The 26,791-nt window shown below is 39.7% G+C and overlaps 1 protein-coding gene across 1 annotated transcript; it reads right to left on the reverse strand.

Annotated features, from left to right (window-relative positions):
- Positions 1 to 2,120: 2,120 nt before the first annotated feature.
- On the reverse strand, positions 2,121 to 26,507 carry LOC134614874 (protein-glutamine gamma-glutamyltransferase E-like). Its single transcript, XM_063459116.1, has 5 exons — positions 26,417 to 26,507; positions 19,483 to 19,781; positions 10,100 to 10,260; positions 7,089 to 7,222; positions 2,121 to 2,653 (listed from the first exon to the last, which is right to left on the reverse strand). The coding sequence occupies exons 2-5, from the start codon at positions 19,727 to 19,729 to the stop codon at positions 2,500 to 2,502; spliced, it is 696 nt and encodes a 231-aa protein (XP_063315186.1). The 5' UTR covers positions 19,730 to 19,781; positions 26,417 to 26,507; the 3' UTR covers positions 2,121 to 2,499.
- Positions 26,508 to 26,791: the final 284 nt, after the last annotated feature.

Genomic DNA, 26,791 nt, shown 5'->3' on the forward strand with positions numbered 1-26,791 from the left:
TCAACAGTTTACCGGTGTTCGCTTGAGTGCCAAGCCGAAAATAGTTCGGCAGGCACTCGACGACAAAGTACCGCTGCCCTCATTCGGGAGACAAGATGGCCGCCATTCTCCCAGCCACCTGTTGATTATACGAAAGCACTCCTTAATTGTTTCCCTTGCGGTTTCGCACTTAGGTGGTTGGTGTTAATGTTCTAATGGGGTACAGGGGTGGTCCTTGTTCGGGAGACAAATGGATTCCGTTCGTATGAAGTCTCTCGAACGTCCAAAGAAGAACCACACGAAATAGCAGGGGGGTTACGGACGGACAATATAGGGTATAAAAAGTAGCTTGCAGATGTCCATTCTGCTACAATTATATCCTTGAATATTCCGTTTTTCTTTAAAAAAAAAAAAAACATCCAAGCCTTTTTTAAAACACATCTATGGAATCGTATAAAATAAGCTCTTTAGGGAGAGAATTCCACATCTTTGGATTGTTTTTACTGTAAACAACCCTTTCCTCTGCTGTAAGCAAAAAGGCCTTTCTTCCAGTCTCCACGGATAACCTCTTGTCTGTCGTACATTCCTTCTAATAATCAGGTTAGTATGTAGCATTGTACAATTTCCCCCCAAAACACCCTTTTTCTAAAGTTAAACAAATGCAGGTTTTCAAGTCTTTCTTCATAACTAGTGTTTTCCACCCTTTATTCATTTTGTAATTTCTCTGTATGCTTCATAAGGAGATATAGGTATGGTTTGTTCACTAATGATGTTGTTGATTTAGCGCCACCTTGTGTTTTACAATTTGGTGGCATATTGATTTGGAACTAGCCCTTTTATAGACTTTTGCAAATAATTTAAACATCTAATTGCCTTCAAAATACAGGTTAGACTAATAACCGTTTTTGCACAATCAAGATTCTGTTGGGATTAAACTTGGTCTCCCTCGGAAATGTTCAAGAAAATGCAGCTTGTCATCGCAATGTAACTGATGTTTGGTCAGGCAGGTCGGGTTTGGACAGAGAATCATTAAATGGCAGCATTCAGGGATGAAATGATGCTGAAGTGACAGTTTTACTTTAATGCCAAAAAAAAAACCCAAAGTGCATCAACTATACATGGGTGAAACAAATTTGGGATTAGAAACATCTGTTAAGATTTTAGACATGCCTAAATAGACTCCACATTTCCAAATTAACCAAATTAACTTATTAGTGCTGCAGTGGAGAGGAGCAAAGTACAGCTCTGAGATGCAGCACTGAAAGGAAACATCACATGTATACACTTAAGAGAAACAGAGAAACATAGAATGTGATGGCAGATAAGAACCATTCGGCCCATGTAGTCTGCCCAATTTTCTAAATACTTTCAATAGTCTCTTATATCTAAGATAGCATTAGGTCTATCCCACGCATGCTTAAACTCCTTTACTGTGTTAACCTCTACCACTTCAGCTGGAAGGCTATTCCATGCATCCACTACCCTCTCAGTAAAGTAATACTTCCTGATATTATTTTTAAACCTTTGTCCCTCTAATTTAAGACTATGTCCTCTTGTTGTGGTAGTTTTTCTTCTTTTAAATATGATCTCCTTTATTTTGTTGATTCCCTTTATGTGTTTAAATGTTTCTATCATATCCCCCTGCCTCGTCTTCCCTCCAAGCTATACATGTTAAGATCCTTTAACCTTTCCTTGTAAGTTTTATCCTGCAATCCAATCCAACACTCTCAAAGGTAGGGAGCCTGGTTGAACTTAAAAATACATTTTAAAAAATATTTTGTGAGAGTGTGTGTGTGTGTGTGTCAAATCAGTGAGTATGTGTGTCTGTCAGTGAATGTGTGTTTGTCAGTAAGAGTGTCTGTCAGTGTGTCAAGTTTTTTGTGTGTGTCAGTGTCATCTGTGTGTAAGTGTGTGTGTGTGTGTGTGTGTGTGTGTCAGTGTCCTCTGAGTGTAACTTTTATGTGTATTATATTTTTATTTTGTGACTTTTATACTTCAGATAAATAGCTCATACACTCCTCCTTACAGTGACATACTGTATCATGGTAGGCTCAATTTTTCAGGGATTTTCAAGTCAATGCTCCCCTAAAGACATCTTATTGAAGTTCAAAAACAATAAACTCAAATAAAGACAATAGTCGTAAATGTTATTGTATAATTTCTTTTTGTTCTTTATCCAAAAATGCAAGTGACCATGCATAACAGAAGGTGGATATGTTACATGTACAAAGTATATTATGTCACAAATTGGCATCCAGATGCCAAGGAATATTAGAAAAAATATATATATATAACGTCTATACGAAATAGTAATGCTGTTTGCATAACAGAACTCTTAAAATTAAATGTTCAAAGCATCTGTTCGTATGTTCATTAATACGTTTTAAGAATATATAAAGTTTCTCAAAATTTCAAGAACATGACAGATATGTATTCTACTGTTGTATTGCAACCTGTTGCAATGAAGTAGAAATTGAACAGATTTTTACTTTATTTCTTTCATTTTTATTTTGCAATTAACTACTCCGCTTCCTGAACATCTATTTCAACATAACCTTTCATATTTTTGAACTTGTCACAGTTCAGGTCAACAAGTAGATGTTTCTTCCCAGGCCTGTATGGTGTTATCACGATGGGAATTGTTATAGTGTCCTTAGCTTTCACAGCAGAAGCCCTAAAAAGAAAAGGAAAAAAATAAAAAAAATAAAAAATTGCAAATAATAAATATATATTAAAACATATTATATTACAAAGAAACAAAGAAATAACAGTTACTATAAGTAATACAAAAAAAAATCTGAATACTAGTTGTAGCAAAGTATTATACTAGAAGCCATACATTTCATTTTAAAGATTATTTTTATTAATATAAGTTAAAAAATAAAAGTGGAAGAAAGTAAAATATAAATAAATCGGAAAAGCTATACAATAGAGTAAAGTGAATGGACCCATACAGTAAGTGAAACAAGCTCAAAGCACATCATGTAATGGGTGAATTTCTACCATGACTGCATAGGCCATGTATGGGACATGGGGCATTAAGTTAATCAAAAGTGCCAAATAATGTTCAGGAAATAATTGTGGACATTTTATAATGCTTGTACACTATACTTTGTTTCACTATACTGTAGTATACCCTATTTTAAATGTATGCACTTGTAATTTTAGTTTATTATAACATTTCCCTGTTTTGTACAGCATTGCCATGAAAGGTGCTAGTAAACTACTGACATTATCCCTCCATTTTAAAGTCAAGGTCTTAATGGGTACATCCAGGAATTCAGAAATATTTTAGGTCTCTGAAGAGTCATGCAGATTATTAAGATACTACTGCCGCCTAGTGATCATAGTAGGAAAATCTACATTAGAAGGGAGATGTACAGAGATGTCAAAAAACTTTGTGGAGTCATGAAGCCTCCGGTATAAATCATAATGACCACAAATAATGTAAAATAATGTAAATCCTTCTAAGACACTTGTAAGACAACCGATGTATGGTAAATACCATTATTTACACTATGTAGCTGTAGCACCCTCTGGCACCATGGATATGCATATGGTTTTAGTTTAGATGTATCGTCTCGAAAAAGTACTGTGGATTCCATTTTTTCCTTTGAGTTTTAAGATTATTTATTTAAAAAAAAATGTATGATTTGTGTTATTTGCCAGATTCACGGAATTTCTGTCCGTTTAGCAGTTGGGATACATTGGGCTTTCTGGGACAAAAATATTATATCACTATTTTTGATGCAATAACGATATTTGTGTTTAACTTAAGAATGCATTTTGCTGTAAATGATCCTAATCCTAAGTGGATATACAAAAGTTAATCATTCTAGTCTACTATGCCTAGCCACATAAGACCAAAGTAGGCCCCTCCGTATAAAAAAACAAACTATATAAATTAAACTTTACTGAATAACTCGGTACTAAAAAAAAAAAAAAAAAAAAAAAAAAAATTAAAAAAGCAATATAGCTTGTGCTAGATAGGAGGGGGTAAGAACGTTTACGGTTTTGTCCAATATAATTTGTAAATGTAATGTGATAAATAAGTAGTTTCACAAGAGGGGCAATTCTCCAGAACCTTGTAGGGCTAAAAAGAGCTACAAAGTGAAAAATATAATTTAATTAAAATTAAGGTGATGGCTCTATAGGTAATTTCTAGCAAGAAAGTAGTTGGTAATAACCAGCAACACATTGCATTTAATGGTTAGGCCCCTTTAGAAAAATATATATGGGGCCAAAAGGTGCAGCAGAAAAAAACTATTGGTGTTGGGGGGAAAAAACTATTGTTGTTGGGGGATTCTATCGTAAGAGGTGTGGAGTTGGACAATAGTGGCTTTGTGAGATGTCTTCCTGGAGCTACCGCTCACAGACAGGAGACGTATTTGTAATATTGTTAAGCAAGCAAAGCAGGAAGGGGAATTAAATGTACTTGTCCATCAAGGGACATATGATTTGACTTGCAATGAGGTTTCAGAGGTAAAGGAAGTGTTTTGTGTATTTGCCAATGATATACAGCAGGTTGTGTCCACACTGTCATTCTCTGAAGTTCTGCCTGTGCATAACATTCAGAATAATAGACGGATGAGTGTAAGGGACTTTAACTTGTGACTTGCTGAATGGTGTAGGGAGCAAGGATTTGGCTTTGTTTCTCATGGTAGCTCTATTTGGAAAAGAAATAAACTGTACAAATGGCAACTGAGAATGTAGATTTAGTGATTGTTACTGAGACATGGTATAATGAGAAAAATTACTGGGATAAAGCAATACCAAGGTACTCTTTATATAGAAAAGAGAGAGAAGGAAAGAAATGGGGGTGGTGGCACATCTAACCTACTAAACGTTAGAGAGGTGAATATTGAGTCAGTTTCTGTTACGTTAGAATTTGGTAATCACACAGCAACTCATGTAGGTGTGATTTACAGGCCCCCTGGACAAATAGAAGAGTTAGATAATCTACTAGTTGAGGAAATAGCTAAAATGTCAATGGAGGAGGAAGTTATTATCATGGGTGACTTTAATCTACCTGATGTGAATTGGAAAACCAAAATAGCTGCTTGTGCCAGGAGCACACATATTCTAAAATCCCTACTGGGATTGTCTCTAAAACAAGTCATTGAGGAGCCAACTCGTAAGGAGGCCATACTAGATCTAGTGTTAACAAAATGAGTTACCCCCTGCTAACTAGTTCCTTTAAACTAATTATGGAATAAGACTTGTGTGGCGATTTGTCGGAACATGATTTCATATTGGAGACATGAAAGAGGTCAGGCAATCCTGAAACTGCATCATGATATCATATGGGAAAAACCGAGAGAAAGTTTGTAATGTATCTTATGATTTGTGTTTTTTTAACACGTTTCTCAGCCAAGAAAAGCAGAGACTGGTTAACAATTATTGACACTGTCATAATCAAATACCGTTGACACATTGCTTCGTACTGTAATATAAATTTGTCATTGGGTGGCTCCTGACACATCATGGGAAAAGATGAACTGTTCTTTATTGTGAATAAATAAATAGCCCATTGTTCTGAAAAACAGATTTGGTCATCCTCCAAGGTGATCTTATAAAAGGGTGTTGTACGCCTGTAGCTTATTTAATGATATTTTTCATCTGATTTTATAGTAATATTAGACGTATGTAATCCCAATTATGTTTTCTTATAAAGCGTCTTTGTTTTGCTTCCTTCCTTTGCATTTTTGTTGACATTATGTTTAATCTTTGTAAAAATGGTGACATCATCAGTGACATCATCTGGCGTCATCCTGCATTGTCACCACAGCAGGGCAGTCTAGTACTTTAGCAAAGAGCTATACCTTCCAGCCCCCCTTTATTTTGACTGCCAAAAATATATATTTTTCTCTCTGTTCAGGTAGCGCACTGCTTTATACAGGCAGCTCTGAGATGTTTGTGATTCTGCACGATCAATCCGTCAATTTACTGGCTAACGTTTATCAGGGTCTACACAGTGGGTCCACACAGTGGACATTTCAATAAAGTGTTCTGGCTCTTGAATTCAAAGTTCCACATAGAAACAAAATGACTTCAGAATAATTAATTATGACAGGATGTGCATAAAAAGGCATTAAAGTGAAACTCCAGTGCCAGAAAAACGATCCGTTTTTCTTGCACTGGAGGGTCCCTCTCCCTCCCACCCACCAATCCCCGGTTACTGTAGGGGTGAAAACCCCTTCAGTGACTTACCTGAGGCAGCGGCGATGTCCCTCGCCGCTGTCTCCTCCTACGCGACGCTCCTCCTTGTGATTGCGTCGGCCGGTGGGCGAGATTGATCTCGCCCACCGGCCGAGGAGACCTAATGCGCATGCGCGGAAATGCCGCGCATGCGCATTACGTCTCCCCATAGGAAAGCATTGAAAAATAATTTCAATGCTTTCCTATGGGGTTTTGAGCGACGCTGGAGGTCCTCACACAGCGTGAGAACGTCCAGCGACGCTCTAGCACAAACTAGGAAGTGACCTCTAGTGGCTGTCTAGTAGACAGCCACTAGAGGTGGAGTTAACCCTGCAATGTAATTATTGCAGTTTATGAAAAACTGCAATAATTACACTTGCAGGGTTAAGGGTAGTGGGAGTTGGCACCCAGACCACTCCAATGAGCAGAAGTGGTCCGGGTGCCTGGAGTGTCCCTTTAAGGCTAGGTACCTGTGTTTTGTTTTTTCTTTTTACAATGAAAATGATCTTATGGGAACTTGGAAAATATAATACATATGTATTTTGAATTGCACTAAGTTTGCGTTTTTGTTTTTATATATTTTGAGCTCAGCACCTTTGTGGGTTTTTTTAGGTTCTTCAATTGTCTAGTGCATGCAACTATCCAAATAATTTGGACTTTTAATAAATAGTTTGATGCGCCCCTTTTTATATTTTTTATTTTGGCCTTAAATTTTACATTTATTTTGATTTCTCAACAATTCTCACTTCAGTGAATAAACCTGTGTGTGTCCTGGCTTTCTGGTCTATTACATGGGACCGTGTATTGGCTTTCTAGGGTTCCTGAACCCCTTTCTCTGTGCATCTTGCGTCAACAAGGCAGACACAATTTAAATGATTCAGATACAGAAATGTGACATTTGGAAAATTTACCTTTTTGTAAGAGGATCCTTGAGCAAGCCACTTCCTTCAGCATTGACCACCATATCAGACACTTCTACGTCAAGTGGGTTTGTGAAAACTATTTCTGCAGTGACTGGTTTGTTCATATAGGCCTTCCCCAGGACCTACAATGAAAAAAAAAATATTACAATATCCTCAGTTGTATATTATTACAAAGGCTATGGCTCTGAAAGCAAACTTCTGATAGTCCACAGAGTTTATTTTGGCTAAAATTTCATCTTTTTTATCCTGTTTTTTTTTTTTTTTAATTTAAGTACATAACAATGAGTAATAGAACGACAGACATCATAATGTAAGAAAAGGTTATAGGAACATCCCAAGCACCATAACCACTAGAGCTCACAAAGTTCATTTAACAATAACCAATATAATCCAGGAATTGGTGACATTAATTTCCAGAAGTAAAGTTCTGGGATACTTTAGCATATTTGACGTCTGAAGTAACGTAGAGAAGGAATGGCCCTCCTGTATATTATTATTATTATATTTATATAGTGCCAACATATACATATTTTATATACGGTGTTTCCCCCGAAAATAAGACATAAGCCCCAGCTTATTTTTGGGGGATACTTTTAATATAAGCCCTACCCCTGAAAATAAGTCCTAGTCGTTTGCTAATCTATGTTTGGGGAATTTTCCCCAAACATAGATTTGCAGGATTCCATGCCCTAGTGAATTGGTCTATGTTCCGGGGAATTCCCCTGAACATAGACCTGCTTTCTACCAAAGTTTTTCCCGAAAATATGCCCAAGTGCATTTTTCGGGGGGAAAAATTTATATAAGACCCAGTCTTATTTTCAGGGAAACTCGGTATGAAGATATACTTCCCCAGCAGACATTGGTGGAGCAGGTTGTGCTGGGACCACACACGTTTGGGGTGTAGTGTTAATCCATACTAACCTGGACATCACTTTAGTAAGGTGTTTTGCACTGAAGCGCTCCACTCGAATTTTAATTCTATTGATGTTATCACTGTATATTGTGTGTTAGAAGAGTGTTGGAAGCAGCTAAGAGCTGACTTTAAAATAATTATATTTATTTATTATTTTCTACTGCGAAGCACCTGTTATATACTTGTTTGGGGATTTATTGGTTTAGAACTCTAAAGGAGCCTCTGGGTATGTGTCCCAGTAGAAAAGAGACATAAGGCAGGCTAGATTTGCATTTTGGACACCTGCTGGCACAATAATTCACAAGAAAGCCACAAATGGGATTTCTTTACCACTACCACTAGTGGATGGGTGGGAACATCTAGCAGATAAGTGTCTGTTGGCATCCGCCTTTACCTGCCTACTGGCAAATCCTGCCCTGGGAAATTAGGAAAAAACATGTATAGGAAAATTAAGTGACTACCAGCTACAACAATGAATAAACAGCATTACAGAAAGTCACAAAGAGCCATCATGAACATACAGTTGTAATCAAAATAATTTAACCCCCATTGAAAATCAGGTTGATTGTCACAATTTACAGACTTTTAGCTGTTTGCAATAAACAAATCAAACAAAAGCAATTGAGATAGCTCGACACAACAAATGCTTCAAGTGGTTTCCCAAATTCAGCTAAAAGTGCAACTTATAATGACTTCTCCAGGCTCAAACCCCTTCATGGCAAACATCTTTAGTACGAAGTAGAGCACCATTTTGCTGTTATGGCCTGCTACAAACGATATTTATAGTCAGACACCAGCTGGTTCTGAGAAATCGTAGTCCATTGCTCATGAGCAATGACCTACAGTTCAGTCATATTTTTGGGTTTGCGTGCTGAAACCGCCTACTTCAAATCCCACCAGAGATTTTCTATGGGGTTCAAGTCAGTTGACTGATGGCCACTGTAGAATTTTCTGCAACCATGCTTTGTTGGAATTTGAGGTATGCTTGGTATCATTGTCTTGTTGGAAGGTTCAAAGATGCCCAAGCTTCAGCTTCCTCACAGACGGCATGATGTTTTATCCTAGGATTTCCTGATACTTTAATGAATCCATCTTGCCTTCAAAACGCTGCAGGTTTTCAGTGCCAGAGGATGCAAAGAAGCCCCAGAGCATCACCGAGTCACCACCATGCTTAACTGTAGGCAGAGTGTTATTTTCAGAGTATGCTTCATTCTTCTGTATCCATTAGGCGTCTCAGTTTTGTTTAATCGCTCCACAGAACAGAATCCCCAAACTTCTGTGGCTTATTTATATGACTTTTAAGCACATTGGACCCAACTTTTCTTGTGCTTTTGAGTCAGTAGTGGTATATGTCTTGGAGTTCTGGCATGGAAATCTTTTGGGTTTAGTGCACGCCTTACTGTACTCATTAAAACATCAGTGCCTGTGGCCACCGAGTCTTGCTGCAGGTCTTTTTCAGTCACTTGAGAGTTTTTACAACCTGCATTCTTAGAAATCTGGTTGCCGCCATTGAAAGCTTTCTTTTTCTGCCCCATCCAGGTAGTGTAACCACTGTTCCTTCAACTTTGAATTTGCAAACTACGCTTTCAACGGTAACTCTAGGAACATTCGGTACCTTCACTATAGTTTTGTACGCTGCTCCATTTCTGTGAAGGGCGATGATCTCTTAACTTTGTAGACCATTCTTTTGCCATATTTCTAACATGCAGTTAAATGTGACACTCAACAAACCCCTAGTCAGTTCAAATATTTCAAGTATTTCATCTCAAGCACACCTGGTGCAACTAATGAAGCCCTTAATTATTTGCATCATGTGTGCTTGAGACAACACCTGTTTTGCATATTTGTGCAGTTGTGACGGATTCTATTCAGGGGTTTGAATACTTTTGACACTGGAGAAGTAATAAGTTACATTTTGGGGAAACCACTTGAAGCATTAGTTGTGTTGAGCTATTTCGATTGCTTGTGTTTGATTTGTTCACTGCAAACAGCTGAAAGTATGTAAATGTTGACAATAAATCAGATTTTCAGTGTGGATTTAATCATTTTGATTGCAACTGTATGTGCTATAAATTATTAATATTACCTTTATTTCAATTGTTGGATTTTTTAAGACGATGTCGGTTTGTATCCGCACTGTCTCATTGGTTTTTTCACTTGTACAGATAGCTGTCACTTCGATCATGTTATCTGCAGTCAAGAGTCCATCATAATGGCTATATGTTATGGTTAATGGCATCTCCTTCTCTGCAAATTAGAAACAAGCATTGTAGCATGACTTCAACAATATTTAGCAAAACTTATAACTTTTATGGGATTCTTCACCAAGCACCAAATTTTGTGAATTATTTTCTTTATTTCTTTCTTCAAATGTCATTCAAAACCAAAATACAGAGCATTTCGGAAGAAACTTTTTGGACAATAATTTACTATAGTTCCAGCTTAGAAATTTGCAACTAGTAACTAGTGGATAGACAGACATATAGCAGTTCTAATTTAGAAGATGTTCTAACTCAGTTAGCATTTCAGACAAAGGATAGGATTAGGGATGTCCCGAACAGTTCGCCGGGAACTGTTCGCTGGCGAACATAGCGTGTTCGCGGTCGCGAACATATGCGATGTTCGGTCCACCCCCTATTCGTCATCATTGAGTAAACTTTGACCCTGTACCTCACAGTCAGCAGACACATTCCAGCCAATCAGCAGCAGACCCTCCCTCCTAGACCCTCCCACCTCCATGACGAATAGGGGGCGGACCGAACATCGCATATGTTCGCGACTCCGAAATGTTCGCTGGCGAACTGTTCGGGACATCTCTAGATAGGATGTAAAAAAAAAAAAAAACTCTATTTTGTTAATGCTACATTTCTTATACGCAATAGCAGACTTAAATCCCACTGTAGACTTCAAAAGTTTGCACGATGGACTCAAAACAGTCGGCATCTGTTTCAAATATATAATATTGTAACAAACACATATATTTTGTTTTAGATTACAAAACAGTGTGTTTCTGTTGAAATCAGTAGGTTTATGTCATTTAAGAATAAGCAAGCTGGAGTTTACGTGGTTCAGAAGCTTAACTCAGATGTTCCAGCAAATGTCCTTAAATGGGGTGGCTTTGGGAAACGTATCAATTTGTTTAGAATTCAAATAAAACTTTTTTTTTTTCTTTGGTTTCTTTCTTTTGTTTAGAATTCAGATTGTTGTTGGTGTAATGTTCTACACCTCGTTCCCAATTTTTCTTTGCTGGCACTTGACTCTTCTGGTGACTTTACTTGACAGGAAATTCAAAATAGATTTCAAATTTAAGGTCAAAGTAGCCAAAGTGGAAACATAAATGACTTGGAGAATTTTTCAAGTTTAGCTATTTTGACCTAAAATTTTAAACATGCTTTGATTGCCCAGCAATTCTCAGTTTAGTGAATAGCCCTGGCCTGTCTAAAATGCTGGAAAGAAGTTTGCAAATAAAAAAATTTAAATTGAGAATTGCATTAATATTTTTCATAGCTTCAGTTTCCTTCTTCTGGGTGAACTAGCACAGGCACTTGAAGGCTGGAACCTCTAGGTCTATATTTTTTATTTTTTTAAATGAGTCGATTATGTGACCATGGGTCAATGCATATACTGCATGACCAATCCACTGACTAATGTGTTTTTATTAAGCTGTACTTCCTGCCATAATTCAATTGTGTACAGAGAACAGAAATTACTCACACCCGCATTTTGAATAATTACTACCTGACACGGCAAATAAAATACCACTTTTCATCTGGGTACCTTTGGTGAAGTTGAACTTTAGATCAACTTTAAATTGCTACTGGGTAATTTGTATGGAGTAACAGTTTACCTGTGAGCCAGGCTGTTCTTGTAAATCATACAATTGCAGGGTAGTAAAGTCATAACACGAGCCATTGCATTAACTTCTTGCTTCATTTTATAATTGCTAGGACAGCTAGTGTTAAATAACATATTCTCACTCTTACCATAGGTATGTCAAGAAATAGAAGGAGGTGACTCTAAATTTAGTGAGGCCTGAGGCAAAGCTGCAACAGGAGGCTCCCATAATACCCATATCCTTTCCAACCTCATAATACCTCACTCATGTATTCTCCTTCATATCAATAAGGTTGGAAACAGAGGCGTAACTAGAAACTACAGGGTCCCGGTCAGGGCCGGATTAACATAGGGGCTGATGGAGCTGCAGCTCCAGGCCCAGGCCCATGGAATAGGCCCATTGATTTAAAAAAAAAAAAAAAAATTTTTTTTTTTACATTTTTTTTTTTTACATTTTCTTTTTACAGACTACTCTTAGGGATTCCACCTGGCTTTTATTTTATTGGCACAGTCAGTATTTGAGGCTGCCTGGCTGGTTCCAATATTACAGTGATACTGGCAATACAAATGCTGGTATTTTTCTCAGTATAAACAAGAGATTACTATGCAATACCAGCACTGGCCAGTAGGGGTCGCTGTGTGTGGAGACAGGCAGGGATAGGAAGTTCCAGCATATCCCTCCCTGCCTATCTATACTCACTGATCTGCAGGGGTGCAGCTACAGAGAGTCCAGACAGCAACTCCCACCCTGCAGAGACAGCCTACAGCTCAGGGAAGTAAGGAATGGGGGGAAAGGTTGCAAGGAGACATACACTGAGACACTAAGGGACATTGGGATACATTATGACACAGAGACACATGGGGACACAGAGTCCCCATGTCTCTCAGTGTCCCCATGTCTCCCAGGGTCTCAGTGACCCCTAGTCTCCCAGTGCCCCCAGCCTGCCAGTGTCTCACTGTCCCCATGTCTCCTAGTGTCTCCATGTCTCCCAGTGCCTCAAGTGTTTCAATGTCCCCATGTCTCCAAGCTAGTGTCCCTTGTGTCTGTGGCCCTGGTGTCTCAGTGTCCCCATGTCTCCCAGTGCCCCCATGTCTCAATGTACCCATGCCCCCCAGCCAGTGTCTCTAGTGTCTGTGTCCCCATGTTTTCAATGTCCCCTATTTTCCCAGTGTCCCCATGTGTCCCATCCAGAGTCACCTAGTCTCCCAGTGTCACTGGTGTCTCCGTGTCCCTAGGTCTCCCCGTGTCCCCAGGTCTCCCCGTCTTCCTAGTGTCCTAGTGACATGGGGACCCTGGGATACATGGGGACACAGGGAGACATGGGGCATTGAGACACTGTGATACATAGGATCACTGGGAGACCTGGGGACAAGACACTAGGGACACTGGGAGACATGGGGCACTGAGACACTGATACATAGGAACACTGAGACCTGGAGTAATCGACACATGGGGGCACTGGGAGATATGGGGGCACTGGGAGGAATCCATCTATACAGCAGAATCAAACTAAGTAGTTTTTTGGTGATTTTACAGCATTTTCTCTTATGTCCCTCCTTGTGATTTACATCATGTGATGTCACCCATACATATTTAATTATGCAAATTAGCAAGGCCAGTATGTTTTTCCAAGAAAGGTGGCAACCCTAACTACTTTTCACATACTCTTACTTAAGTATGGAAACTTAAGAGGGATTCCTTCTGTACATGACGCTTGGGAGTGTTTTACTGTTTTTGGTCGATATGATCCTGTAATTAGGCCCGTCATAATTGTCAGCACCAGGCCCACTGGGCTCTTAATCTGGCCCTGGTCCCGGTGCAAAACTTGCCCTGGGCTCTAGTGGCTGCCTTCAGAATATGTGAGTCAGAGCTCACACTCTGACTCCTTCCTCTCCTCCCCAGTGCTCCCCACCCGTAACCACACACACACACACTAAAGGGAGAATTCAATGTGAATTTCAAGGTTAAAATGAAAATAGCCAAGTTTGAAGCATAGCTGACTTGGAGACTTTATCAATCTCTTTATTGAGACAGGCTTGTCTGATCAAAATTATAATCCTTCCAAAACTCATGTACCCTTTGCAGATGCTAGCTATTCTAATATCCTCTAAAGACAGCCAAACTCTTTACTTTAATCTATCCATTGGACCTTCGAAAATTATTTTACATAATTGGATCATATGTGAGGCCCCAACCGTAGCTTTGATAAAAGTTTAATGTCACAAAAAGTTGCGAAATAAAAAAAATATATTTATATTTCTGGTCTTAATTTTTTATTTTTTTATTATTTGAACTTACGCAGGGCATTTAAATAAAGTCAGAATGTCCCTGTACTGATTGGCCAAAAACAGTCAGTGTTATATGGGGCCATTTGGAACAAGTGTCTGTAAAACAATATCTACATTTTGCAGAGCATGCTCCCAACAAGCCTACATTCGGCCCAGAATGCAGCCATGCCGAACGCTGCCAGACAGCTCAAATCTGAACTCTGAAATCTGATTGTTAAAATCTAGGCCCTGATATGAGATACCGTACTGAACTATTTACACACTGTGAGACAACAAAAAAATCTTAGTGAAACAGTAATCTGGGATATAATTGTAATTGTAGACTTTGATCAGGAGAGCAGACAACTCTTTAAAAATTAGAAATAACCTGAACAGAAAGTCTTAGCCTAGGGAATTGTCATCACATTTCTGGTTATAGTTGAGTCAAAAGGTCAAACCCATTTGAGGTTGCATAATGGATTTCAAATGTCCATCCAATATTAAAGGAACACAATAGGCAGTTGAAGTGGTTTCATAATCTGGAGTCCCTTGGCATCAACCTTCCTTTTAGGGATAAACCAATGCTTTCAGTCAACCAGGACTGATAAATGTTTCCCAATGACCACTTACTTCTAAAAAGGACTATAATCATAACATATACCCTTCCAGCCCAGCACCCATTTCCAGCGGCCCAGGAATCATCACAGACCAGTAGGAATGTCAAAGAGGCGCCGTACCGGGAGCAACACACAAACTCACCGAAACTCCAGACCGGATTTGTGATATTGCCACAGTCTGGTTAATCTTTCTCAAGGGCGATCTCAGTTGGGGAGTCACAAATCAGAGCGCTATTTGGAGATAGAGAGGGTGGTGAGGCATCAAACGATACCAGGACTTGAGGGAGCTCCATTTACTGACGTAAAGCAACATCATTTCAGGTGACTAGGATTTTCTACCAGTGCTGTGGAACTCTGCGCCATATTGGAGGACAGTCACGCCCCAGTCAAAACATTACTTCCAGCTAACTCTAGACACCTCCTGATCTGAGGGCTTTTTGGACAGAGTGGGCGCTCATGATAGAGCTTTCTGGGGATGGCATTTGTTTGGGGTTGTGTGCATGGGGTCCCTGTTTTTATTGTGAAAATGTTAAATTGGCACCTCGGTGTCTGGCCGCTAATACAATTATCTGGTCAGTTGCAGACCAGTAACCAGGTATTGTTTCCCTGGTGGCCTCCTTTTGGAGATCAAACTATAAATGAGGGGCATTTGTCCCAAATAAAACAGTTCTTCTTCACCCTTCACTAAGTTTTTGCTAGTGTTTGGGTGAGCGTGCTATACAGCTATAATCATGAAGGGAAAGGGAGCCCTCGGCGACAACACTTGAGTCCGCCGCGACAAGCTCACCACAATGACTTAAAGCTGAATGAAAGTCCTTAGCAGCAACGGATGCTAGTTATTGGCTGAGAGTGTCAAGACCACCATTGTTGGTATGAATGGTATGGTTGAGGAAGTGTGCAGTCTCTGTCTTAGCCATACCTCCAATGGTGGCCAGGCTTTGGGTGGCCAGGAACCCTCATACACTGCTTGAAAATTTAACACTGAATGGAGGTATGGCACCAGGGGACTCCATTTTACTTCATTAAACTGGTTGTAGTGTCCATTGTGCTCTTTCAACTCCAACAATCTGCTTTAACCCCTTAAGGACGCATGACGGAAATTTTCCATCATTGCAGCACTCCCCTTAACCCCTTAAGGACCAAACTTCTGGAATAAAAGGGAATCATGACATGTCACACATGTCATGTGTCCTTAAGGGGTTAAGGACGCTGGACGGAAAATTTCAGTCATAAATGAAAATTAACCCCTGATTGCCACAATCGCGGCAATCGTGGGGTTAATCTTCCTGTAGTGTGTCTCCCTATCGGAGGCACACTACCATGGGCAGTTATACTGATTCAGCCCATGTGATCGCTCTGACCGGGAGTCAGAGTGATCACACGTGCTGCAGTGAAACCCGATCTGTTTCCCTGCAGCTCCGTGTGAGCTGTGAACAGCAGAGAGACAGATCGGTGCTGATCTGTCTCTGGCTGTAAAAAAAAGTTGCAAAATCCCACCCCCCCCCGCCCCCTCACCTCTTTCAAATAAAATTTAACCCCTTCCTTGCCCTTTGATCACTGCTTGTGTGATCAAAATACAGATCACAGTATTTCACTGTGATCTGATTTTTTTCTTTTAACCCCTGAGGGTTAACTTTTATTTTTTTTAATCCTCAGGGGTTAAATGTATTTAATTAATTCTTTTAAATATTTAAAAAAATATTTATTTATTTAGCTAAGGTGGGTAGAAGTTAGTGGGGAAATTTGGGGATTTACGGTTAGGCTAGTTAGGGGTTAAAAGTTAAAAAAACAATAAAAAGTTAAAAAAACTTTTGAAAAGTTTAAACAAAGTTTTAAAATAGTAAAATAAGTTGTTAAATGCTAAATAAAACTTTTTAAAAGTTAAAAAAATGTTTAAAAAAGGGGGAAAATGCGTATTACCGCTACACTTGGTACAGGCTAGCGAAAAAATGATACCACGGTAAGGTTTCAAATATGCCTTTTGAAACACCCTGGGGTGTCTTCTTTAGGAAATGGTATGCCTTTATGGGGTAGCTGGAATAATTAACCTACAAACACACCTCCAAAGTGGGGTATGGACACAGCGTAAAAATTTAAAGTTTGAAAAAACTTAAATGGCTGTGTCTCAAATGTGCCCCTTAAATGTCCGCATATACCTGGCAAAGGTACATATGGGGGTATTGCTGTGCTCAGACGACATAGCTGAGCAAGATAGGAAGTATTATATAGCCGTAGCACACATAAGGTTTGCAAAATATACTGTGCAAACTCATTGTGTGTGTAAAAAAGGCAGTAAAAAATGCTTATTACCACTACACTTGGTACAAGCTAGCGGAAAAATGATTTCACGTTAAGGTTCAAAATACATCTTTTGAAATACCCTAGGGTCTCTTCTTTAAGAAATGGTATGCCTTTATGGGGTAGCTGGAATAATTAACCTACAAACAAACCTCCAAAGTGGGGTATGGACACAGCGTAAAAATGTAAAGTTTGAAAAAACTTAAATGGCTGTGTCTCAAATGTGCCCCTTCAATGTCCGCATATACCTGGCAAAGGTAAATATGGGGGTATTGCTGTGCTCAGATGACATAGCTGAGCAAGATAGGAAGTATTATATAGCTGTAGCACACATACGGTTTGCAAAATACACAGTACAAACTCACGGTTTGTGTCAAAAAAGCAGAAAAAATGCTTATTACCACTACACTTGGTACAAGCTAGCAGAAAAATGATCCCCCACTAAGGTTCAAAATATGCTTTTTGAAATACCCTGGGATGTCTTCTTTAAGAAATAGTATGCTTTTATGGGATAGTTGGAATATATAGCCTGCTAAAAAAACTTCAAAGTGGGGTAACAACACAGCGTAAAAATGCAAAGTTTGACAAAACCTGCAATGGCTGTGTCTGAAATGTGCCCCTTCAACGTCCCCATATAACTGGCAAAGGTACATACGGGGGTATTGCTGTACTCAGACAACATAGCTGAGCAACCTATAAAGTATTATAAAGCCGTAGCTTACATAAGGTTTGCAAAATATACAGTACAAACTCACTGTGTGTCAAAAAGGCAGAAAAAAAATGCTTTTTACCACTGCACTTGATACAAGCTAACGGAAAAATTATCCCACGCTAAGGTTCAAAATTTGCCATTTGAAATACTCTTGGGCGTCTTCTTTAAGAAATAGTATGCCTTTTTGGGGTAATTGGAAAAAGCAGCCGGCTAACATATTTAAAAATAGAATACGGACCCATTAAAACTCTCCATGTAAATTCACACTTAAAAACCTGAAGACCTTATCACATCTCTTTCACAGCACTGTAACTTCACAAAATAGTGTCTGGGTCATACATTGGGCATATTGTTTTACTCAGAAGAGGTAACTGAGCATACTTAGGGGTAATTTATGACAGTGGCACTTATCAAATGTAAGAAATACCCAGTGAAAATGCAACATGTATGTAAAAAAATTTTTAAAAAAATTCTCACCACAAAATTTGAAATAAATTGGTGAAAACATGGTGGCAAGTTAAGGTATAATTTATGCCTAATAACATACCCTTGGGTGTCTGCTTTCTCAAATGGAAGGCCTTTATGGGGTTATTTGAACAGTCAAATGGCTATAATGCCACAAATTGAGACATATGACCATCTATGAAAATTCCAACTATAGAAACTGAAATAGCATGGTCTCCTATATGGCACTGTAGCTTCACAGAATAGGGGCAAAGGTATACAATGGGGGTATTGTTGTACTCAGCAGATGTAGCTGAACACAATATGGGGTTCTGTACAGGGATAGCACACACTAGATTTACGAAATACACATTACAAAAACCTTGTTATATGTGAATATGCCAAAATAGAGAAAAAACACAATTTTACTCCAATATTTAGCAGGGATTGGCGGCGAAATGGCTACGCAAAAAGTGTCAAACTAACCTTAGGTAAATAGCCTGTGATGTCTACTTTATATAAATATATACTTTTGTGTGGCAATTTTGTTTCCTGTAATGGGTATTAAACTTCCAAGACAAACATACCAACTTCTAAAATTGTTTCACATTGAAATTTTATTTTAGACCTTGTAGTTTGTGACCTGTAACTTTCAAAATAAATTGAAATCCTACACATATTATGAACTTGGTAAATCAAGACACATAAATGAATTGATTTTGAATTACTTTTCCTAAGCTGTACATATTATGCACACATTATTATTGCCAAAACGTGGGGAAAAAAGTGTTTTTTTTTTTGTTTTTTCCACATTATTTTGCATTTTTTTTGTAATAAATGAGAATTTATACATGTATAGGTCACATCAAATTAAAGCCCTTTTTGTTGTCTAAAAAACGGTATATAATATGTGTTGGTACAATAAATGAGAGAGATGCAAATTGCAGTTGAACACAAACAGCAAAAAATGCAAAAATTGCTTGTGTCCTTAAGGGTATGTCCAGCTTCTGAAGCTGTGTCCTTAAGGGGTTAACTGGTGTTGCACAAACATCACGCCACTAATAACAATTTAGAATGCCACGTTATTTGCCTGTTCATACTGGAATTCTGTCTTGTCTCAATTGTCTTTCTTTATGCACCTAATGCAACAGAACCATTAGCAGGAAATAGAAAGCTTTAGTGGGAGTTTGTATCGATATCACGCTGCAGACATGTATTACACATTTACAATATATACCTATGGTAAGAATTAAAATGATGATTTCTTCGTTTATAGTACTTATAATGTAAATTTACCTTCTTTGGGTTTCACGTGAAGTTTCTTGCATTCTTTCAGGAGCTCGTGTATTTCCTTCCTGGTGTAAATGATTGAGCAGGCTCTGATTTTAATGTTCAAATCCTTTGGTATTTCTGTTGGGTTTGTAACTGATAAAACAACATTCACATCTTTGCCTACAGCTAGTGTCCCAACGGTCCTAAATTTCCCGTATATATGTGTCTCATGAGAGAGTGGCAGGCAAGATTGGGTCATCATTGCGGACATTATTCAGATTATTATGAATTCGATTTTCAAAAAGATTATGATGTAGAACAACCTATGGGAGAAAACATGAAAATACAAAATAGGTTTAGAATTGTTGTAATTAAATCAAGGGATGGTTGCTTTGAAAAAAATATCCAATTTATGTTTTGTGAATAAGACCCTACAGTTTCAAAGCAGCAATTAAGGTCATATTTCCACTTTAACCCCTTAAGGACCAAACTTCTGGAATAAAAAGGAATCATGACATGTCGCACATGTCATGTGTCCTTAAGGGGTTAAGTGAGAATGCTTTTTCCATCAGGATTCTCGATTAACGTTGAGGATTTAAAGATAGATTGTTACTTCCAATGCAAGGCTGTTCTGAGGAATTTTAGGTGACTTACTAATAATATTTGCAACTAAACTGTAATTTAGAATAAGAATAATGTGTCTTATTTACACATAATGATTTCTAAATCACATTTATTGCAGTTTAAGGATCACGAGAAAGATGCTGTTATACACCCATCGACCACAACATTAAAACCACCTGTCTAATATCATGTAGGTCCTCCTCATGCTGCCAAAACAGCTCAGAAGACATCACAACACCTCTTAATATGTCCTGTGGTATCTGGCACCAAGACATTAGCAGCAGATCCTTTACGTCCTGCAAGGTGCGAGGTGGGACCTCCATGGAACAGATTTGCTGTTCTACCATATCCCACAGTTGCTCAATCAGATTGAAATCTGGGGAATTTGAAAGCCAAGGCAACACGAACACGTTGTCATGTTCCTCAAGCCATCTCTGTACAATTTTTGCAGTGAGGCTGGGTGCATCATCATGCTGAAAGAGGTCACTGCTATTAGGGAACACCATGCCATGAAGGGGTGTACGTGGTCTGTACCAATTTCTAGCTAGGTGGTACATGTCAGAGTGACATCCACATGAATGCCAGGACCCAAGGTTTTCCAGCAAAGCTTTGCCCCGACCATAACACTGCCTCCGTCGGCCTGCGTTCTTCCCATAGTGCATCCTGCTGCTATATCTTCCTCATGACCCTGACGCTGGTTCGCCGGTTGTCCTTCCTTGCAACACTTTTGATAGGTACTAACCACTGCCTACCGGACTTGCCGTTTTGGAGATGCTCTGACCTAGTCATCAAGCCATCACTACCTGGCCCTTGTCAAAGTCACTCAGATCTTCTCACTTGACCATTTTTCCTGCTTCCAACACATGAAATTCAAAAACTGACTGTTCACTTGCTGCCTAATATTGGTGCCCTTGTAACAATATAATCAATGTTATTCACTTCACCTGACAGTGGTTTAATATTGTGGCTGATCAGTGTACAATCCCTCCCCAGAGATGCAGTGGACAAAATGAAGTCCTGAGGGAAAGGTAGGCGAGTCATAATGGGTTAAATTTTATTTTGCATTATAAAGTAACACGTATACAAATACAGGGTTATTCACCAAAGTGAGAATTCAAAGTGAATTTAAAACTTAAGATCAAAATAGCCGACCTGGAAAAATGCTCTTATTTGGCTATGCTTCAGTTCAACTATTTTGGCCTTAAATTTAAAATTCATTTTTAATTCTCATTTTAGTGAATAAACATGATAGACAATTTTCATCCTGCAGCATATAAATGTGACATACCACAGGGTAAAACAAAACTTTTTTTATTGTTTTTTAAAGGATGTGGGTCGATCAGGGTGTACTGTGAACGTTAAGGAATTCTCCAACATTAAAAAAAATATATATCTTTTGGATGTTAGAGAGTTCCATTATTTCTGTTTTTCCTCCCAATTCATATTTGGAGGTGGGGGGACAGAGACATCGCCCTCTCTCCAATTCCCATTCTTGCATATCTGACTGACACTGCGCTCAAACTCCCACTAATCTTGCGCGTATGCAATGACTATAGTACACATCAGCTCCAAAACATGCAATGAAAAACAAAAAAAGTTACTTGGGCACTATCCCAAAATCCTATGCGTATTCAAGTGTAAATTCACATGCCACGTTAAGGTCTTAATTATGTATGTTTGTATTTGCTTCTGTATTACAGAGTCATGTTACATTAATGAGCCCTTATGTGTTCCCCATTAACCCCTTAAGGACACATGACATGTGTGACATGTCATGATTCCCTTTTATTCCAGAGGTTTGGTCCTTAAGGGGTTAAGGGTTAATAAGTGTGTAGGGATTTAGAAAAATAAATAAATGATATATAATGCAAATGTGCTCAAGGTGAAGTTAAGGACTCTCGGTGATCCTGGTAGACAGTTAGATCTTCTCTGAAACTGCTATGTTTAAATCTGAAGGGTTAAAACCTGGGGGACCTGGCACCCAGACCACTTCATTGAGCTGAAGTGGTCTGGGTGACTATAGTGTCCCTTTAACAAGCGTTTATCTGTGTATCAGCAATTTATAAGCGTGGTATTCAGGATCCTCTGTATTTCAATGTGGGAGATAAGGTAGTGAGGGGATTATTATTACTACTGTCATTTCAAGATAGCATGTCTCTTTCTACCATGTCCCTAGAATAAATATTTAGGAAACAGCAACTTAAGAACTTACAGAGAAATATCAGAAGCCCGGAAGGGCAATATAGCAGCCTTAACGATTCTAAGCAGCTAGCTTCCGAACTGTTTCTATTTTAGTCACTATCGGGGGTTATTGAGAGATATATTAAACCTTATTTAATCACTAATAAGAACTTTACAAAGGTATCCCTAAAGGCAAAATATTTTTTTTTAATTAAAGGGAAACTCCAGTGCCAGAAAAACGATCAGTTTTTCTGGCACTGGAGGGTCCCTCTCCCTCCCACCCACCAATCCCCGGTTACTGAAGGGGTGAAAACCCCTTCAGTCACTTACCTGGGACAGCGGCGATGTCCCTCGCCGCTGTCTCCGCCTCCGCGACGCTCCTCCTAATGATTACGTCGGCCGGTGGGCGAGACTAATTTCGCTCACCGGCCGAGGAGACCTAATGAGCATGCGCGGAAATGCCGCGCATGCGCATTACGTCTCCCCATAGGAAAGCATTGAAAAATCATTTCAATGCTTTCCTATGGGGTTTTGAGCGACGCTGGAGGTCCTCACACAGCGTGAGGACGTCCAGCGACGCTCTAGCACAGGAAACCTGTGCTAGAACCCAGGAAGTGACCTCTAATGGCTGTCTAATAGACAGCCACTAGAGGTGGAGTTAACCCTGCAATGTAAATATTGCAGTTTATGAAAAACTGCAATAATTACACTTGCAGGGTTAAGGGTAGTGGGAGATGGCACCCAGACCACTCCAATGAGCAGAAGTGGTCTGGGTGCCTGGAGTGTCCCTTTAAATGTCAATACACCAAAAATCCCCAGAGTGACTTAGCAAACAAGACAATATCGATCAGACAGTTCTGTAGGATCCTTACATTTACATCACATGTTTCAGCTTCTTTGGATCAAAATGAATAAATGTGTTTTAAAAAAGTATACACAAACAGATGTGAGCAAACGAGCACAGATTTATAGATCCCAATAGAAATATCTGCTACATCAACACATTTATTCATAAGAGCAAAATTGTAATACTACCATCTTTGATAACTCACTTAAATAATCATCATTTTACAAGGCATCATTTTACATTATCAAAAATTTCAATTGAGATGCCACAGACCTGAGCAAACAAATACAGATCAATATATAAACCAATTAATAGATATAACTTTGCACTATTACAAATAAAGGAGACTTTACCATATGTTTATAGGAGTACAATTGCAGTACCATTGCCTGGGATATTGGTAATGATATCCCGACATAACTGCTAATAGACCAGTAGAATCTCTATTTTTTTACTTCACCTTGAGCACATTTGCATTATATATCATTTGTTTATTTTTATTGATCTCTCTAATAAAAGTTACGTTTTATTATCATCGTGGCACTCCGTTATTGTTCTTTCTTTAACAATTTCTCCAGCTATCTGGGTTACCCCCAAAAAGACTGGTACCCCGAAGCTTCCATTCAGTTCTAAATTGGATACATAGGGATTTAGGATTGTGCGCAAGTAACTTTTTTCTTTGGTTTATATTGTATGTATTGGAGGCTGATGTGTAATATAGTCATTGCTGCTGCTGCCCAGGAGTAGTGGCAGTTTGAGCACAGGGCTTACTTTTGTGTGTCTGAGATTTTAACCGTTATGACTTACCTACCTTTCCCTATGCTGCAGGGCTTTATCAAGTCCCACTGCATCTCTGCATATTGTATCTGTGTATGTGTGTGTGTGTGTGTGGTAGTATGTTTCTATGTTTACAAGTATGTAATCTGTATCGATTTAGTTACATAGACTGAAAAGAGACTTGCATCCATCAAGTTCAGCCTTTCTCAAATCGCTTTTTGCTGTTGAATGATAGAAGGCAACATGAACCCAGTTTGAAACACTTTCAAATTTAGCAACAAACTAGTTTAAAAATCCTTCTCGACCTTAGAACGGCAGTCAGATACCTCCTTGGATCAAGAAACTGTTACCCCAACTGTTAAAAAATTATATCCTTGAATATTGTGTTTTTGCAAGTATTTATCCAGTTGCTATTTAAACATACCGTATTTTTCGCTCCATAAGACGCACTTTTTTTCCCCTCAAAAGTGAGGGGAAATGTCTGTGCGTCTTATGGAGCGAATATGAAGTTTTACTTACCTGTCTTGTAGCGTTTCTCGGCAGCACAGGGCGCACCGCGGTACTGGAACTTGAATGTCATGTTCCGGTTTCCGGTGGGACTGAAAGGAAGTGCGCACTCAGCTCAGTGTGAAATTCAAGTTCCAGTACCGCGGTGCGCCCTGTGCTGCCGAGAAACGCTACAAGACAGGTAAGTAATTATGGGACAAGGGGAGGGGGACAGTATGGGAGAGAAGACTATGGGGAGGGGAGGGGGGATGAAGACTATGGGGAGGGGAGGGGAGGGGAGGGGGGATGAAGACTATGGGGAGGGGAGGGGAGGGGAGGGAAGGGGAGGGGAGGGGGGATGAAGACTATGGGGAAGGGAGGGGGGATGAAGACTATGGGGAGGGGAAGGGTGGGGGGTTATGAAGACTATGGGGAGGGGAGGGGGGATGAAGACTATGGGAGGGGAGGGGGGGATGAAGACTATGGGGAGGGGAGGGGAGGGGGGATGAAGACTATGGGGAGGGGAGGAGAGGGGGGATGAAGACTATGGGGAGGGGAAGGGTGGGGGGTTATGAAGACTATGGGGAGGGGGGATGAAGACTATGGGGAGGGGAGGGGGGGATGAAGACTATGGGGAGGGGAGGGGGGATGAAGACTATGGGGAGGGGAGGGGAGGGGGATGAAGACTATGGGGAGGGGAGGGGAGGGGAGGGGGGATGAAGACTATGGGGAGGGGAGGGGAGGGGGGATGAAGACTATGGGGAGGGGAGGGGAGGGGGGATGAAGACTATGGGGAGGGGAGGGGAGGGGGGATGAAGACTATGGGGAGGGGAGGAGAGGGGGGATGAAGACTATGGGGAGGGGAGGGGAGGGGGGATGAAGACTATGGGGAGGGGAGGGGAGGGGAGGGGGGATGAAGACTATGGGGAGGGGAGGGGGGATGAAGACTATGGGGAGGGGAGGGGAGGGGGGGTGAAGACTATGGGGAGGGGAGGGGAGGGGGGGGATGAAGACTATGGGGAGGGGAGGGGGATGAAGACTATGGGGAGGGGAGGGGGATGAAGACTATGGGGAGGGGAGGGGGGATGAAGACTATGGGGAGGGGGTGGGAGAAGACTATGGGGAGGGGGACACTATGGGACAGGGGAGAAAAAAAATATTCTGAACAAACTGTCCCATAGTAAGAAACACTATGGGACAGTTTGTTCAGAATATATTGTTTTCTGGGTTTCTTCCTCTAAACACTAGGTGCGTCTTATGGTGAGGTGCGTCTTATGGAGCGAAAAATACGGTATGTATCAGACTCTGATAAAACCAGCTCTTCCGGGAGACAATTTAGGGCAGTGTGGACCTGTGCTTGTATTTACGTGGTAGTGTTTATCTGTGAGTGTGTATTTCTGTTTGTCTGGAATTGTTTGTATGGAATGCATACATTGGGATGGGGGGCGGGGAGGGAGGGGGAGGAGAAGGAACCCAAATGGGTCAAAACGTTGACTGGGATAGACATCTTTTGTATGTATTAATAAAATAATCACTCGGAAAAGATGTGTGAGTGCACCCCTTACTTCTTGGATTATATATTTTTATGGGGGTTGCACCAATGCAAATATATAAACAATTGCAGAAATATATGTCGGACACCATATTTTCCTGGGGACAAAAATTTTGTTCATGAAATGTATGCATTTGCTACAGGAAAGAAATTCATTAATTCACCATCTTTATGTAAAAAATAATTTTGCTGCAGCATATGAATGCTATATTCTATGTGGCACCGCTTTTTCCTGTGCTGTGAAATAAATTTTAGCCCAGGAAAACAGGGGATTTGCCAACCCTGGACGTAAGCATCCACTTAAACAAGTATTATTAGCATAGCAAGTATATAACGTTCTTAATGTAGTATATTTGTATCTTGTCTGAGATTGATTTTGCTTACAGAATGTTAAACTATACAGCACAGCAGGTATCAAACATTAAGGTATTAACGAAATGCAAACTTACACTTTTGCGGTGTGGTCTTATTCTAAAAAGCGGAATTCGTACCTCTGTGTGATTCTCCTCCAGTGTGCTCCTCTTGATCAGGAACGCAATATTAAACAAAAAGGCAGACTTGGGCATCTTTTATCAAGCTGTAACACACCCTGTTTAACAAGAAACTCGAGAACACGTTCCTGTATCATTCCATAAACATCCTGATAATCCTGAGCTCTATTACCCTCCCATAAAAAGGATTTACTGAATAGGTAATTAAGTGTTTGTGTGTGTTTGCGTGTGTGTCAGATTAACATGTCAGGCGCCTGTAGGCACAAAATTCCAAGACGCCCCCAACAAACAACATATAAATACGTATAATGAATGTATTAATTGAACATTGCCTAAAAACATCTAAAATATATATTTATATTTGACAACTGTGTA

Source organism: Pelobates fuscus, chromosome 6 (genome assembly GCF_036172605.1).
Source record: "Pelobates fuscus isolate aPelFus1 chromosome 6, aPelFus1.pri, whole genome shotgun sequence".
Lineage (NCBI taxonomy): Eukaryota > Metazoa > Chordata > Amphibia > Anura > Pelobatidae > Pelobates > Pelobates fuscus.